The 18,521-nt window shown below is 38.1% G+C and overlaps 1 protein-coding gene across 1 annotated transcript in view; it reads left to right on the top strand.

Annotated features, from left to right (window-relative positions):
- mosmoa (modulator of smoothened a) overlaps nt 1–18,521 on the top strand; it is a 46,040-nt gene that overhangs the window by 15,209 nt on the left and 12,310 nt on the right. Inside the window, exon 2 of the mRNA XM_081378006.1 lies at nt 11,990–12,202. Coding sequence (XP_081234132.1) covers nt 11,990–12,202 — 213 coding nt within the window. The remainder of the gene's footprint in view (nt 1–11,989; nt 12,203–18,521) is intronic.

The following is an 18,521-nucleotide window of genomic DNA, read 5'->3' as shown; positions in this document are numbered from 1 at the left end:
TATTCAAAAAATGTTTAACTATCTCATAACTTTTTGATTCAGTTGTAATTTTTCAGTGTAAATGATTTAATTTGAATGGCAACAACCCTATAGTGTCTTATTGTTCTAAATTAATTTATTGATCAAATTTAAACTTTTGAATTGATCCCTTTTATAATGGTAAAAGATAAATAAATATCACACAAATGCAGATTTTAAAATGTCAAAGCTGGTAGAACACTGATGAGAATATTGCTTCATTGCTTCAGAATAATTTACACCACAAAAAAATCCTGTTTTTTTTTTTTTTTTTAGATAAGCAGAGGACAAGCACATGACGAGGCATGTTTTACATTATCTGTTGACAAGGCTGTTGGTAGACTTTGTAACTAACACCAGGGATGCTTGCAAAATATTAACCAATATTAATACTTTTCTCAATACTTTACACAAAATTTTCTGTTTCATGATTAGTAGTGGTGTCACGATGCCAACATTTCAGTAGTCGGTACAAATGCCTGTAAAATGTATTGGTTCTCGGAGAACACATTTTGATACCATGGCAAAAACTATTGTAACACTCCCTCCAACTATTTAAAGTCGCAGTGTAATGGAAGCACTGATGTCTTGTCTTCTGTATCGCTGTACATTCGAGTGAAGCGGATTACTGAAAAAGAAATGAAGAGCAGGGACTTTACTATATGCATCAGCAGGGCTCGAGTTTCGGTGTGGGCTTTTGTAGTTTTGCTCTCTCTCTTCTCTCTCTCTCTCTATCAAAATGCTCAAACTATGACTTCACAGCACCGCATTTGCACTACAAACGTGATACAAGTCGGGACTGTTGACCGAATCTTTACTTGCCCAGTCTAAACTTATGCACAACAAAATTACCCCATTGTAGTTGAGTAAACATTAGCTGAGATAAATATATGTATTTTTTTAAATATGTCTGCTAAATGCCCCCCAACTCCCCCCTTAAATTAAAATATTTATAAAATTATAATATATTAAAATAGTCACATAAGAGGGTAATCCCCCCCCCCCCTCCCATTTGCACAAAACAAAATTCAAGCCCTAATCGGTTGTTGATTTGGATGTTAGATCTGAAGATCCACCATCATCTAATCAACATCTTTAAGATGCATTTAGAAAATAGATGAATTTTCTTTCATGATGACTTATGATCATGACATTAGGGCTGGACGATTTTGGAAAATAATCTAATTGCGATTTTTTTTACCAATATTGCGATTGCGATTTAATATGCGATTATTTTTTAAGCTCTTTATCTTTTCTATTTTTCAACAAAAACAAGCAATAAATCATTGTAAAATAGGGAAGGGAATCTCTAGGCACCTCATGAGCCGATACATTTTTTTTCTTTAATTGATCTTATTAATAAAACTTAAAATATTTAATTACATAATTATAAGTAGGCCTACTTATAATAATTACACATTAAAAAACTAAATTAATGCAATTACATGTTAATTTTAACAAATATAGCTTCAAAACAAATAACAAAGAGGGAAAAAAATATTACAAGCAATAAACAAAGAGTGCTTTCAGTATTTAAGAGTAGGCTGTCTGAACGTGTTCATCTCTTTTGAAATTATAAGATGTGGTTTGTCCTGTTTGTTTAATAACTGACTGTGTCACATTACCGGTAAATTCGCGTCATAAAAGCATTTTGAGATGTAAACGTACATTTAACCACGTAGACTCGCTCACAGCCGCATGCTCAAATGCTCTTCGCAAAACGCACGTGAGTATTTGAAATTGAAAGCAGCTTCTGTCGGTGATTTTCATATTTTTAATATATAAGACAACTGCATTCCAAGACATATGATGCCTTCGTAGAACATTTGTTAGTAAAATACCGGCGGGCGAGACCGCGCACTAACTTACTGAAGTAACATCACGCAGACTGCGCGTATCTCATATCTTGCGCAATGAAGCCCGCGAATGTCCTTGTAACTCGAGTCGCTTCAACTTTTCCGAACTTTATTAAAGATTATTTCTCGTAAGGTTCGAGTGGTGTCGTGTGTGTGTGTGAGAGACAGAGGAATTAGAAGCAAGCATAATAGGCTACGGTTGTTTATAAAGCACGCGCGTCGTACACGTCTGTGTTTAAAACTAAGCTCAGACATATACAATACAGAATCGTTGGAGAGAATCTATAACACAATATAACATAAATTAAACATTAAACTGTTATTTCCTGTAGCCAGGTCTATATGTGTCGCGTGCCAAGTTGATGCTTCATCTGTAAATCAGACTGGTTTACTCTCGCGTGTCACGTGACCAGACTATAATCGCAGCTTTGCGGTTTAAAAAATCGCATTTCATCATATCGCGATATTATCGCTAATGCAATTAATCGTTCAGCCCTACATGACATGATACATTTCAGAATCGACTTGGTACCAAAAGTACTGGTACTTCAGACAACAATGTGCATGATAAATGCAGATTCATCTCACCTGTAACGAGGCTTCAGTTCTGACCATATTATCTTATTCTTATACTATATTATTTGGTAATGTTTAGCAAGTTTTGCTATGATCAAATCTGCATCCAAAATAAAAGTTTGTGTTTACAAAATGTATGTGTGTGTACTATGTATAATTATTTAAACACACATGTATATATTTAAGAAAAATGTTATATATAAAATACTTGTATGCATATATGCATGTGTGTGTGTATTAATATATGCAAAATAATTATACACAGCACACACACACACACACATATATTGTGTAGGTAAACAAACTTTTATTTCGGATACGATTTATCGTTTCACAGCCCTAATAAAATTATGCTACCACCAGTACATTATCATGTTTACTGTGGGTCCACCACGGGCACAGGATCTGTGTGTGTGTGTCTGAGAGGATTCAGTGCATTAAAACAGAGCAAGCCTGCAGGTGTGTGTCCGGCCTCCGCTTTCCTCCCACTAGGGTTCATAGGGTTGTTTGACTCATCTATACAACACCCATGTTCTCGGAGCGGGACTAATGAGAGAACGGCCGTGATCAGGAAGCGTTTCCGGTTGTTTCACACACAGGCTGCGAGCAGGCGAGTCGTCCAGAGTGTCTGAACGTGTCAAGCCGCTGTTGAAATGGAGTCTCTCAAAGATTACTGGTGTTTATCTACTAGTGAAATGCAAATAGAGCCCACTTGTTGTGAGAGAAACCCTCTCTTAAAGGTTCTCCATCAGTGGCATGTAGCTTTAGAGCAGTCTTCAGTTAAAGGTGCAGTCTGTAAGATTGACAACTAGTGGTCGAAATAGGTACTGCAGTCCAATTCAAAATCGTTATTTCTCCCGCCTCCTGCTCCTCAGACTCGACGGCGCTCACACGGGTCGCCAGTTTGAGATACGCAACAGAAACGAACACAATGGACAATGAAAATTGGCAACGTGTATCACAGACCAAAACAAACATTCCAGCCTGGAAACGCACATTTCAAAGTAAAATAACTGGATGTAGAAGTGTTTTTCAGAGAAACGAGTATGTGAACTCGGCATGTTTTCTCAATATATGCAAACATGGTATTTTTATGCTTTGGTAGAGTGAAAATGTGTCACAATGTGTCAGAAAAGACTCATTTAGCAATAAAATGAAGAACAAATATACTTTTTCAAACAAAGAGTGCTTTACACTCTCAGGACCTAATTCTGCTTCAAGTGCACTTGATTAAACTTATCTTTGAGTTGAGCATGTTTCTTCTATACCTATTAAACTGTCTATTAAGCAGTCAAATACGAAAAGTAACACAAAACAGTAAATCACAATCAAATCTATGCACACATCGAATCGAAATCGAATCGTGACCTCAAGAAGTGAATCGTGAGGCACCAAAAGTTTCCCACCCCTACTAATCAATGTGAACCTATTTGCGACAGACTTGCGGCTCACTGATCTCTGTGTATAGATTATTGCTATATTGTCTATATTCTAGATTAGTGTTTGTTTACGCCATATTTTAATTTGACACTGTCCTTCATAGTCACAACTCGGTAAGATCTTGTATCGTCTAGAATTACGAGTTTCCCACAAAGTAAACATGACTTTGCTTGGTCATTCATGCTCTCAGAACTTGTAATCACGCTCTTTCTGACCAACTTGAAGGCCACAAAATGCACATCTATTTTGACAATTTAAATGTTTTTTTTTAGTTTTGTGTTTACATTTCATTTTACATTTGCACCAACAAAGGATTTTGACCAAGAAATGCATTCAACTCGTCACATTTACACAAAAAGCGACTACCTGTGAGCACAAGTCTAACTTTGACATTTCTGATTTTACTGGAACATTCCTTTTAAAATGTTAAAATGTAAGTTCTGGATTTGCTAAATAATCATGACCACATTTACTGAATTTGATTGCGGAAAAATGTGTAATGTGTATCGTTTAAGGACACCTGGTCTGTGATAATCACAAACAGAAGTTTCGGTCAATAACACAATCTGCTGAACTGTGTATTTCTAGTTTCAGCCAATGGCTTCTTGGGAATTTGGCCGAGCTCCAGCATTCTGACTGGTTCCAGGTTTATTTATCCAGATGTGTTGTTGTTAATGACGTTCTTCTTGTGTGTGCATGTGTGTGTTTGGTACAAGGACACAGTGGGTTTGTGCCCTACGAGTGCCTAAACTAGTTGTGGGTGCGATTCAGACTTGTCTTTCTTTTTGTTTAGTGTACCATAGCGTGCCAGCTGGTTGTAATGATGGCATTAGACATTGAAGTTGTGAATCAGCGGGGGATTGGTGGGTGCTGGGGGAAATGTTTACCGGATGCAGACACTAGTCTTTATCAAGCTCTTTAAAGGCTTTCTTCCCACCAAGACTAAATGCTTCTTTCCCATCATCAGACTCAGGCTTAAACTCGAAGGTCTGTTTTTCATTTGCAGCTCTGTAACGGATGGATCATGGTGATAAAGCTTGAGTGTAAATCAGGTTTCTTACATTATACAATATTGAAATCCTAGTCTAGAGCTTGTAATGCAAATGAACTAGTTTTTTGTTGCCCGAAGCAGAATGAGTACATCTGTCTTATGATCTAAGATCTATGATCTTATGATCATGTTTGTCACCATGTTACTACACTTGTGGTGTTCCCGGTCAAAAATGACCGGCCTACAAAAAATAGCTTATAAATCACTCATTACTATACTATATTATCACCCAATATTGGAATCAATCTTTTTGTCAACTTGTTTTCTTTCAATTAGGACTAGTTTTATATTTCTAATTTATTTAATCAAAAAAAAAAAAAACTTTTTTTGTGTTCAAGGGTTTTGAACACAACCTGAGGGTTAAAAATACTCTTATAACCAAATGAACTGTAACCATCAAAATGAAGGCATTGAAAAATTGCAGTTGATGTCTGAGGATCAACTAATCTTCATTTAACAATGGAAAAACAGTGGCTTAGTACAGTCAGCTGGTCATTATTGCAGAATAAACACAAGGAACCCAGAAGTAAATTATTGTCAAATATAAATGTAACATTTTTGCCCAAATCAAGTAGCCAAGCGAATCTGTTATATTTGGATCAAAGTATATTTGGGTCGGCTTGGGATAAACTAGGGATGCTCCGATCAACGCTAATGTGACTCAATCGGTAGTCACAAAATTTTGCCGATCTCCCAAACGGGCCGCAATTTAATGACCGTAAAAAGTCGTCGCCAAAGTGCATGTAAACCGTATACAGATGAAGCTTTAGCGGCATGTCCTGGTTTGCACCTATGCAAAATATTAGTAAACCATAGGAAATCATGCATCTTTATTTAGAGCGGGTTGTCTCGATTCAAACGAGCCCACACACAACACAACATGATGTGTAGATCTTGAGAAAGTCCCCACGGAGTGACTTGACATGCTGCTTGGATAAAGCTATGGGTCTTCCGGGATCCGATCGCATCGCGCAGTGTTTTCCAACGTCATTTGGAAGTTTGACCAATAGAAACTGTTTGATTTGGTTTTGACACATCCTCCACACCAACTGTTTTGTCTCGATCGTTGTCTTTTGTCTTTCGGTCTGGATTTCCACAGTGATCTTATATATTAATGAATGAATTAGGGTTGGGCGATGTCCCCTAAATTGGCAGTTGACGATGTTTACAGTAAAACATCGCGATGGACGATGATATCGTCGGGGGGGGGGGGGGGGGGGTTGTGTGCTGACGATCACGAAGAGACAGGGAGAGTGCACATTGTAGCTACTTACATCTACTGTGTTTACGCCACGGGAATACTCAGTTTGGCATTTTTAAATATTTCTGTTTATTTGGCCGTTCAGGCGCGCAACCGAAGACAAAGACTACTTGACCATGTTGCGCTCGGAGCGCGCGCGCACCATCCTGTCAGTAGAATTCAGTTCTCTTTCGCGACTTATCGTGCTTTTAATATTGCTTTTCAATAGAACATCCTGCTCTTTTCTTTCTCATTCATGTTTTGTTATGAACTTTACATAATCGTCAACTGAAATCTGTGCGGATTATCAACAATACGATACATTTATAGGACATAAAGGGTCTCTGCGGCAAAAGTGAAAGTACCAGGCAGCGGCCAACAGGGTGAAATGTTTCTCTTTGCACAGCAAAGCACCCATTTCAATAAAAGGATGTATTAAAGTTTATAAAGCCTACTTTTACATTTTCATTGCTGTTTTAAAATGAATTTCGCCATCACCTTAAACAAGCTGTTCTGCTTGAACCCCAGTGCAGGAGCTGTAACTGTTAGGTTACCACAGAAACGTAAGCGTTTGGTTGATTGCTGTGGTGACTCGTGACACTCGTGAACAGCACTGAACACATACGTCTTCATTTTTTTTAGCGTTTGTTGGTAAAGGGTCAGAGACCTTGCGAGCCACACGAGCCATAGGTTCCCAACCACTGGTGTACACACGAAAACGAACTGCCGTGAGACTGGGCTGGTCTGACAGGGTGGGGGGCGTGGCATCACGATGGTGGCTCTCCATCGTGATGTCGGTCAGCCATCACGATGGACGATGATATCGTCCATCGGCACAACCCTAGAATGAATGTCTCGTTTTAAAATCTTCCCGTTCTATTGACATTTGTTAAGACATCTGCTTTAAACATTATTACAATGCTCTTGATAACTTTCGTTAACTTTACATTAAGTAAATCCACTTCAAAAGCTAATTACTCCTGGACAGCAATGCAAATAGGAATATACAGAGCGGACGCAAAACCGGAAGTTCAAAGACAATATTCTTAAGATGGGTGTGCTTGTTTCTCTGGCGCACAAGGTCTACATACTGTAAAAGAGCTGTTCATTGAAATTAAAATGTTTAGTGCACCGAAATTTCCCACTGAATATTCTTCCTAGTGTGAACAGGCCTTCAGGGATCACTTCCAACCAAGTTCAACAAACTCAAATCGGGATTGTGCATCTGGGAATTTTTTGTCCTGTGTGTCCTTCACATGGAGATGACTTAGCCTAATGTTAGTGTAGGTATTAATGTAAGCGCACCTTCAGGGGTTTCAAAGGGTCTGTGGTGCCAAGTCCATAATGAAATAAGAAGTCACTGTCTGACTAACACACTGCTTTTGAATGCTGTACACACACACATATTTCCAGTGTAACGGCACAAGTCTTGATGCAGAATCAAAGCGTCTCAGTAATGGGCCGTAGACAAGCACCACTTTAGTCAGTGCAGCTGAAAGGCTTCAAGCTTCAAAGCATTGTCTAACTAGCAGAGGTGCTGGGTTGTTATCATGTTCCCGGTGAGTGGAGTACAGGATAGGATTTCCTCTGTTCTTCCATGTCCAGGATGTTTTCCTGGTGGATTCTCCACGATCCACTGCCTGTTTTCCAGGGCGTAATGTGAATTCTTCCTGTATGTGACCTCTGGTTCAGTGATGTGTTTTTAAGTCCACTTGCATCGTCTCTAGACCGGCTCTTGGCCTTCACAGACGTACGATGTGAGCTTGCTTTTGTGTGTATGAAGGACTTGCTGTCTCCAATCTCAATGTCGTCTTCGCTCTCGTTTAAAGCAAAGTGGAGATCGTACACTTTTGAAATCCATTGCCGCTATTCATGAAGTCAAAAAGGGACTTAAAGACTTGTTTAGCCTATATCATCAGGCTTTTAGCGTTTGATTGGGTCGGATGAATGCGAGTGATTTCGCTGTATGATGTTGGTGTTGTGCTGAGTTTATTTTAGAGTTTTATTTCATCTCTGTACGGCACTTTGGTCCATTATTATGGTTTGAAAGTGCTTTATAAGTGCATTTGATGGCATGTTTTTCATGTACATTATCTTCTCATAACCTTCAGCCTATATGTAGACATAATGGCGTCTTCAATAGACTTTTACAGAGAGTGTGTAAGTGGTCTAAAATGTCTAAATCCGCATTAATGAGGAATTAACTCTCAATTGTTTTCTATAAATGTTGATTGATTTTTATGTGTGTGTAGGTAATGTATTGTTATGGTACTTTTTTGTGATATTCCCAATAATGGGAATGAGAATATATTAATGGTCCGGTTTTTAGATTTGTCAAAGCTTTGAATAGATGTAGTTTTTGTGAATTGCAAGTATAATTATGTAGACTATTTATGTAAATATTTTTCTATGGGATAAAGTCAGATTCCGGCATATTACATTGTTTGGGGTAAATTCCCGCAGGAAACACATGGCACTGATGAAGGGTTGAACCCAAAAAAGTTTTTGGCGCAACTTGAGTTTTTTTTCCCACTTTCGCACTTTATTTGTGGCCTCTGGTCATTTTCGTGTGCGGATCTTTCATTCTTCATAAAACATAAACATGCGAGCGCGCTTTGTAGCGGCTGAGCATCTCCACACCAAGATCATATTTGTATTCATTATTCATATAATCGTAAGATTATATTTTATTAATTTTGCGGGTATGTTGCCAATGCCAAGTGTAAATGGAAGCGTTTTAACAAAAGCTATCCGATCAGTAACTTTCTAACGCAAGATGTAACATGCTACTCTACATATAAATAAAAGTTGTGGCGTAACTTTATTAGTTAAATTAGTTATTATTGTATTGTATTTACATTAATAACTGATTTATTGCTTAAATCTGAAAATAAACACACCTGTTCCAGCAAACTAGTGTTTAATGTGTTTTCTGCCAAGTTTGTGTTGTTATCGACCTAAACATAGACTTCAACACGAATGATACAGGGCTGAATTAACACTGTTCAAACATGAGTAACATACCATACGTGTTTAGACCGGCTCACACTGCAGCAAACGTGTGTCTTGACGTGAAGTTGTTCGTCTCTGAAAGAAGGCATCATTTTTCATAGACAAGAAGCTTTACTGTAAATGCCTTTATTGTTAATGTTTGGTAAAGCAATGAATGCATTCAGCGTGTTCATATATTGTGTAAATTGTGTATATTGTTGTTTACAGTAGAGCAGTGCCTGTAGTATTTTTACACATTTAAGATGATCCATAAAGTGTAGGAAAAGAGTTTTAGCTTTTTTGCCGTCTTAGAAATATTAAATCTGCAGCTGAAGTCTGACTCTGTCGGCTGTCTTTTATCCCATGTGTACTTTTCCTCACTACCCAAAATGTTACAAAATCACAATTCACAGTTATTTCTGCTCCAGTTGTTTGGCCAGTTACCATGGAAGGTAACTCGGATCATTTGGGAAACCGATTGCTTCAAACAGTTCGAGTTTAAAAACTAGTATTATACTGATAGTACTGTGAACTGACTTAATTTGAGTCCACTGAAAATGAACATCTCTTAATATAAAACTGCAAACACCTAAAGTGTAATAGTGAATTCATTAAAACCCACTGTTGACAGTAACGCCAGACTGGACAAACACCAATGGACCCTTTCACAGACCTCTTCTCTTCTTCCGACTCATGGGAATGACTTTTTTCTTTTGCTATTGGAGCAAATGGGAACGCGAGGATCATATTTGCTGCAGCCTCTCATTCACCACTACAGAAGTAAAAGAGTCGCATTGAATGTTCAGTCTGTGAAAACTGGGTTAACACACTGACCCACCAGAACCCAACAGCAGTTGTCGGGTCAGTGTGACTTCAGCTGGGATTCTCCCCAGTTGATCGTCTTTTGGGAATGAATTGCCCCAACAATCACTGAAATGTTAATATTGGCTTTATAACAAAGGTATCGCATCTACATACACAACTGGAATGACATGTATATAAATATAGGTAGGCATGAATATAGCCAATAAAAATGATGAGGATGCACCGGAATTAAAAATCTGGGCCGGAAGCGAAAAAAAAACAAAAAAGTCTTTTTTAAATAAATCTTTTTTTTGTGTATAATTGTGTTATTATAAGCCTTTTTTTAACACAATAATTTAATTAATCTGATTTTTAAAAATACAAGCCAATACATAGCCACACTTTTATTTAACTAAAGTAAAATTGGAGAGAAAATAGGCCTATATTAAAAAATTGAAGATCAATTTATTCATATCAATATCCACATATTTTCGGTCTTTCTTTTCTTTCGGCCAGAAACCGAAAATGCCATTTTCAGCCGATAATTTTCGGCGGGCGAAATTTCGGCGCATTCCTTAAAAAAAGGTCCATGGTGAAAATCCTTTGGATAATGATTATTTTTATAGTGTGATTTCTGGTCCTAACACATTAACCCTGGCGTATGGTCTTAACTGGATTGGGTGACTGACTGAGCCCTACAGGTTCACACACAGTCTCTCTCAGGTTAATCTGTGTGTGTGTGATCTGGCTGTAAAGCTGGCGTGAGGATCTAGCCGGCTGGGAAGACTGACCTGAGTGTAATGTAGGGTTGCGTAGTATACCAGCATTTAAATTGCGGTACTAAAATTTGAACGGTACAGATACTATCGACAACAATGTGCATTCAGCACTTTTCAGTTGTTCAGGCAGTGAGATGTATGATAAATCCATGTAAATGTCAGCCTTGAAAGTGCGGTGTGCTTGAGCACAGCCTCAGGGATCTGCGTCTGCTTGACAGGTGCGGTGTGTTTTTCTGCAGAAAACAAGCTCTGAACTTTGTACTCGACGGATATGTTGTTGTTGTTTTTCTCCGGTGTGCCGTGTTATAGTTAAGTCCCCAGCTAAACACTAGTGATGGGCGGGATGACCAAAGGTCCATATCACGGTATTTTTCAAAATTATACCAGTTTCATGGTATATGATGTTTTTTTGTTTGTTTTTCAAGCATGTCTGGGTGTTAACCACATTTTCTACTGATTGAGAGAGGAAATACTGCAGTAGATTGACTTAGAATGCCCTATTTTACTGTCATGAGTGAATATTGTAGAAAAATAAGTATTAATACAGGTTTGCAAGGCACCAGAAAATGATGCTTTTAACAAAGAGGCGCTTTTGGAGCGGCAGAAACAGCGGTTTCCCCGGTAACAGCTGTACACAAAGCAGTTTCCCCGGTAACGGCTGTATACAGCGCGGTTTCCCCGGTTACAGCTATACACAAAGCAGCGCAGCGCTCATAAACGCTACTTTATCAGGAAAGATTAAGAAAGATTCAATGAAGATAACATCGAAACTTTTCTAAAGACCGTCAGTTCACTTCAGATACATTCATATAAAAACACCCGCGCTGCGTTTTGACTTTGAAACGTGCAGTGCTCGTGTTTATTCAACGATATCAAAGCCAACCACAAATAGATTTTCCAAAAGGCAGTGTTGATATTGTGAAAAAATGAATGGGGAAACACTGTAATATAATTTGATTATAGTTTAACCAATCCATCTTCACCGTCAGGCTTAGTAACTCATACAGATGTGCAACACACAGAGCAACAGTGAAAAGACCCTCTCAAACAGTGTCGCGCCGCGTTCCCAACGTTGTTTAAGCGACATACCCCGGTATTGCGGTATATTAAAAATTCATATCAACGGTATTCGGTATATCCCAGCACTACTAAACACCCTTATAAAGAGTGATTTTCGTGGTTGAATGTAGGCACACTTGTGACTGACGTTGTGTGTGTGTGTGTGTGATTGCAGGAGCTCTTACGGTGGGGCTGGTGCGTCAGTGTCAGACGATCCACGGCCGAGACCGAACCTGCATCCCCCCCCGACTGCCCCCGGAGTGGGTCACCACGCTCTTCTTCATCATCATGGGCATCATCTCCCTCACCGTCACCTGTGGCCTGCTGGTGGCCTCGCACTGGCGTCGGGAAGCCACCAAATACGCCAGGTGGATCGCCTTCACAGGAAGTGAGTCACACATCTCATGTTCGAGCCTGTTTCTGACCCGCCCACCACAGATGTGACGTTCAGTGATTAGAGCTGGGATATATATAATAGATATATTGAATAATATCGCGATAATTGAATAATCAATGTACAATTACAGAGTATTGTTGAAAATTAAGATTAACGTGCCAAAGATCCTCCTGCAAAACTTGCTAAGAAGTGCGTATGTGTTCCAGCCGAGCGGCAACCTTCCGGTCTCTCTCGTGAATCCGACACGGAAGTGACTTAAACTGCAATTCATCGACTGGCCACTAGAGACCGGCTCCAAAAGAGAGTCAATCCCATGTACACCCATGATTAAATGGCCAACTTTATAAGCAGAAAAAAAAAGTGTTTTCAGCCTGGTGTAAAAAGTGGTTTTGGTCTATATAGCTAATTTTGCCCTTAATGAAAACCGTGAGGAGAGTGAATTTTTTTATAACTTATCCATTTAAATTATATTAAGCCTTAAAGTTAATAATTAAGGGCGTGGCCACTTGAGTAACAGGTGGATTGCCGCTGATGTCACTATTAGCCGTTTGTCTGTTAGCGTCACGTCACCTCAGCTAATCTGCCTCTTTACCCATTTCCATCTACCCGATAGCGCAGCCAAGATAGCGACGGCTGGCTTCACCCACTTTGGGCTTCAAAAATGCACGCACACTACGTCCATATGTGTTTACAGTCTATGGTTCCAGCAGCTGGTTCCCGGTGCGAACGAGTCTTTAGTGCCGTGGGAACATGGCGTCATTCCACAGAGCATCTCTTAAAACAGAAACCGTTGATATCTCTTATCTAAAGACTTGTGAAACACTTGCGTAATTTACCGCAGTTGCACAAGTGTAAAATGCAGTATGTGAATTACAGTGCTCCTTTTGTGTACTTATTTTGCAATCTTTGTTTTATGTTAATTTAATAAAAGTGGTAAAAGAAAGTAGTAAAATTTCTATGGGTAAAAGAATGTCTTTAATTTTTTTATTATTATTATTATTATTATTATTCTAGAGCAAATGCAAAAATGCCAAAGTCTACATCTTTACCCTTCATTCAAATATTATTACAAATTTGTTAAAGATTTTGAAAGTATGCTTTTTGTTTTTGTTTATTTTTTGATTGCAGGCCTCTCTGGTAGAAGAGATATTTTATGAGATATTTTAAAAAGATAAAAAATTAAATTGTTGTGCTTGGAGTCAATTGTTTTATTTTTGACACAATGAAACATGCCAAATTGTGCAGACATAAATTTTGGCCAGGCAAAGAAATTACGATCGCATGCAAAAAACAAGAAAAAAAACAACTAAATATTAATAACTGATTATGTTGTAGTGAATCTATGCTTTTTTTTTTTTCTGTGAGCTTTTTGATTTTTATTTATTTATTTTATATTTGCATGGTGAAAAAAAACCTGCTGCCTATTTTGCCAAACAATTTTGATTGATAAATACCTTTAACAAGTGTAGGGTTTTGTTTTCCCTCATATTTAAAAAAATAATATATATAATTATTATTATTTTTTTATATATTTATATATATTATATTTTTCAATTAAAGTACAAAAATATGAGGATTTTCAAACTTATAGGGTCACTTTATACATATACATATAATGACCCTATAAGTTTGAAAATCCTTATATTTTTGTACTTTAATTGAACTTGTAGGGGGTCAGTAAAAACAAACAAATATCCCCTATGGACATCACTTTTGGCCATTACTGTATATCGATTAACGTCAACATTGGATATCAAATTGTAGGTATATCACCCAGCTCTACCAGTGATCTGAATCAGGCCAGTTGCATAAACATAGGCATTATGTTAAGACTGTGTCTTAAGAACTAGTATGATCAACTAGAAGTTAGTTAGGGGTAATCAGTCTTACTGTTCGGTGTCAAATTAGACCAATCTACGTTACTATGTTATTGACTTTAAAAAGTTATTAACAGTCTTAAAGAATAAAATTGGATGACTAACTTGTAAGACTAGTCTTAACAGTTTATGCAACTGGCCACAGAATTGCAATAAATTTGTCTTCAACTAACACCTTCCAATATTGAAATGTCAGGCTGCTCACTTTTTCCAGATTTTTCCCAACTACGCATGCTCTTCACGCTGAGTTTGCACAACTGAACGTGTGCAATAAATAAAATTAATTAAAATAACGACACAGGAGTCTCTACAAATGGTTCTGTAGAGAAAGCTGAAAATGTGTATAGACTTTCCATTGCAAAAGAAGAAGTATGGATTATTTCCCAGACACATGCACTTGACAAAATATTAGTTTTACCCTATCAAATGAGGTGTCGGTTCCCAGCTGTGGGGAATACGCATAACAGCGACCGACGTACAGTGAGATAGATGATCTCTGTGGTTTGGGCTCGAGGCGTTGTGTGTCTGTCCAGCATGTGTGTAGCATCTGTTGTGTTCGCTCACTGGAGACACTATTAACTTTCTTCCCTCTGTTCTTCAAGCTGGTTCACAGATCCCGTGTGTATCCTATAAAGAAGCCCTTCAATTTAAACTTCCTCTCAGGATACGAGGCATTCAGTGGGAAATGGCTATAGTTAACAGTGCCGCAGATTCATCACCTTAATATAATGTCGCCAAGCCGTATTGCTGTTGCTAAGGTGTTCGGAAAGGTTTTTTTAGGACATGTGGTCACTAGGGTGTTGGCAGGGTTTTTAGAACTTTGCTATGTGGTTGCTAGGGCGTATCTAGGTTGTTGCTTTATAGAGTGTAACATTCTGGTTCCAGAAGTAAAAACTCTCTAATAACTAGGCTACTTATTAAACTTTAAAGACAGACCTACTATGCGTTTTGAGGTCATTAATCTGCTTTTGTTGAAGCCATCTGTTCACATTATTTCAACTTATTTGTAGAATAATTGTTTAACCCTTTAGAACCTGAGGCTAAAATAGGTCAGTTTCACCCTTTTTAACTACAATTCGAACACAATGTGCTATTTTCAAGTGCAAGGTGTCATTTTTTTCTTTCAATAAATTACAGTTATTGTCCATTACTGTGTGTGGTGAGTTTGTAAATGCAATTTAAATAGACAAAAATAATAGACAGGAATAAATGTACTGTTTTTTATTTTTGAAAACCCCAGAAAAACTCATGAATGAAAAGCTGCTGTCATTTGCTGACAGAAAGCAAGGAATTACCGCAATAAGCCGTATATTAGGCAATTTTAGGATTTTTTTGAAGGGCAAATGTTTGAAGAGTTACTTGGTTGGATGTGTCTGTGAGAGTTAATTTATGTAAAAAAACAAACAAACATAAATTACCATAAAATAAATAAGTAAACCATTCTACTGTACAGAAAATTCAGTCACAGCGAGCAAGTTGCACCAAAAGAGCTGTTTAGCTCCGCCCACTCCCATGATGCACTGCAAATTAGGTAACCAAGTCTGTTGTATACTAAAAACACTTCAATATATGTATGTATTTTGCAATAAACTTTAAATATATTGTTTCTATAGATGTTATAAACACCTTTAAATGATTTGTTGTTGTTTTTTTTACCATCTTTTAATTAAATTATGTAATTTGAAGTGATTCTTTGGATTAGTTCTTTCCCTCAGCAAAGTTCACTAAGGGTTTTCACATTATTTTTGTTTCAAATAAAAGTTGGTAATGTTGTGGTTGACTTGTTTCGTGGCTTATAACACTTAAAGGTATAGCGGAGGATTTTCTTTTTCCGGGTGGGTAGTGTAAACTATTGGTCCACCTAAGTGTCAATCATTCTGGTGATATGTTTACGTAAGGCCGTCGTACGTGCTCGTCCCTTAGTTTTCGCTTTCTGCGCATGCGCACTTTCAGGTGTTTATGTGTGGTAAGGGTGGTGAGCTAGAGCTAAGCCATTCATTGAAGCTCGCCGTTTCACCGGGTCCTTTGAAAATGTCTGAGGGTCGCAAGAGAAAAAGTTTGTACGAACTGTATGAGAAGAAGAGAAAGGCTTCAGAAGAGAGAAACAAGATCAGAGTGTTTTTGGGAGATTGTTTCACACGATGGCGTGCGCTGAAAACACAGGTTGGGCTTCCCACTGATGCCTCAGTCGCGAAGTTTCTACTCGACAGGTAAAGTTTGGCATGCTATTTGGAGAAAAAGTGCAAATCTTCTTTTGGAAAGTAATCTTGTATGAGCGATGCCGACAGCAACTTGTAAACAGAGCGTGCACGAGGAGAACCTCGCATATGTTTAATAGGCGTTCCCTCTCGGGAGCAGGTAGAGTGTTGCGCATGTGCATTTTTTCAAAAAGTGGAGAGGGCGGTTCTTATCTAAAATTCGGAAAGATCCTCCGCTATACCTTTAATTTAATACTAAATAGGCCTAAGTGTTTTTTTTTTTTTGTTTGTTTGTTTTTATGCCTATGGGAAAATATGAAAGGAAAAAAATATGACTGAAACCAACGCAGTGCCACTATAAAACGTGGGCGGGACTAAAGCACGGTGTTGTTCAGAAGTTCCCACCTCGAGTCTCTGTGATATTCGAGATATGGCTCCAGTTACTCCTTCAGTCCAAGTCCATAAAATTTTGATCACCATCTGAGGTAAACGCATACCTCTCCTGAACACGCCTGGATGCTTTGAGCTATTTGTGTGTGTATTAAACAAAAGCTATTTTTAATTGGGCACAAAACTTAAGATTAGCTCCTGATTATCTCTGTCATCTCTGTTGTGCAATCAAAAGCCCAAAATGTATAATCGGCTCTCTAGTGTGTCACAATAGCCAAGTACAGTGTGATTATGAAATGGTCTTTGGCAGAGAGATGCTGTTGAAAGTCGTTTTCGCTGAGATTCGCATACGTAGTGGCATGGTTGCCGTGGTAACAGGAAAGAAATAGTCCCAATTGTCCAGGCTCCGCTTAGCGTCTCTGAACCTCGGTGAGTCACTTGTCTTTTTCTATCTGTGTGTGTGTGTGTGTGTGTGTGTGTGTGTGTGTGTGTGTGTGTGTGTGTGTGTGTGTGTGTGTGTGTGTGTGGGCGGTAGTTACGGCGTTTAAAAGAGCAACAGCTCCTTAACTAGAACAGCTCCACAGGCTGGGATCATAACCTCCTCCATCGGGGTCACGTTTGAAGACTGACGGTTTAGCTAAATAGTGCAGGATTGCTACGCCACAAAACACAGATATTTTGTAATGGTGCTAATGGTTGAAAACTCTCCAGATAGGATCTCAAATCTCCATCTTTTCGCTTTTTTGTGTTTGTTTTTTTTTTTTTTTTCTCGATTTTATCGATTATTTTAAAGTGTGACAAACCACAAAACCTGATAAATCACCATTTCCAACCAAAAAATAATGTCACTTCCTGAAAGGAGGAACTTGACTGTTGATATTTTAAATGGATTTTAAAGACTAACAGGATGTGGAGTGATATTGAGCACATATTCCCAATATTCCCAGCCATGTCTTGTTTGAAACATTTCAGTTAGAGAAGGAAAAAAGAAGAAACACTGAATATTTTAAAAGTACCAGTGTTTTACCGTCAGCAGCACACTCATGGACATTGCTAAACAATTGGCATTTCTGCTCAAAACAAAGCAGTACAATCTCACCTGTATTTACATAATTGTCATAATGACAAAACAACTAACATGATTTGTAACAAAAAAGTGAATATTGTTGGGCCGCCCCCTAATATTAGACTAAACGTTAGTCGATGAGAAGAGGCTTAGTTGACCAAAACTTTATTAGTCGGTTTAGGAAGTAGTGAAGTCACACAGTCAGATTGTTAATGGCGGGTAATTACAGTGTGTCGGGCAGGAAATCCAAACGTTCGCCTATAGGGATGCACCGATATGAAAATTTTGGCCGATACCGATAATTCTTTATATTTGAAAGCCGATAACCGATATATTGGCCAAAACATGTAAATCCAAATTTTTGCATAATTTTTGAGAGACTGATTACAAAAAAAAAGTCTCACCATTAAAATCCATGTCCCAAACACACAATTATGATGTTTTATAATTTTATGTAGCCGATTTTATGACAGACTTGCACCTTTTTTTCTCCAATCATATTTCAAGCAACTCATAATCATCATGTTGAACAGTGCGCATCTGAAATGTCTCAGCTGAAGGAAATAATACATAATTTATCGGCCTCAATAGATCGGACAAATTTTCTTATAGTCAGGGGGCCAATTCTGAAAAGGGCTTCCGTTAAGACTTTTGCGGACATGTTTTGGTACAAGCTGTCACCCTATTTTTTTAGTTGGAAGACATCCATAGGTAAGATATTAGGGTGGTTGTCAAGCTGATTTTTGTCTTTTGTGACTTGTACAAGCAATTTCAGGCCA

Source organism: Scardinius erythrophthalmus, assembly GCF_964197995.2.
Source record: "Scardinius erythrophthalmus genome assembly, chromosome: 1".
Lineage (NCBI taxonomy): Eukaryota > Metazoa > Chordata > Actinopteri > Cypriniformes > Leuciscidae > Scardinius > Scardinius erythrophthalmus.
This window is presented reverse-complemented; position numbering and strand designations above follow the sequence as displayed.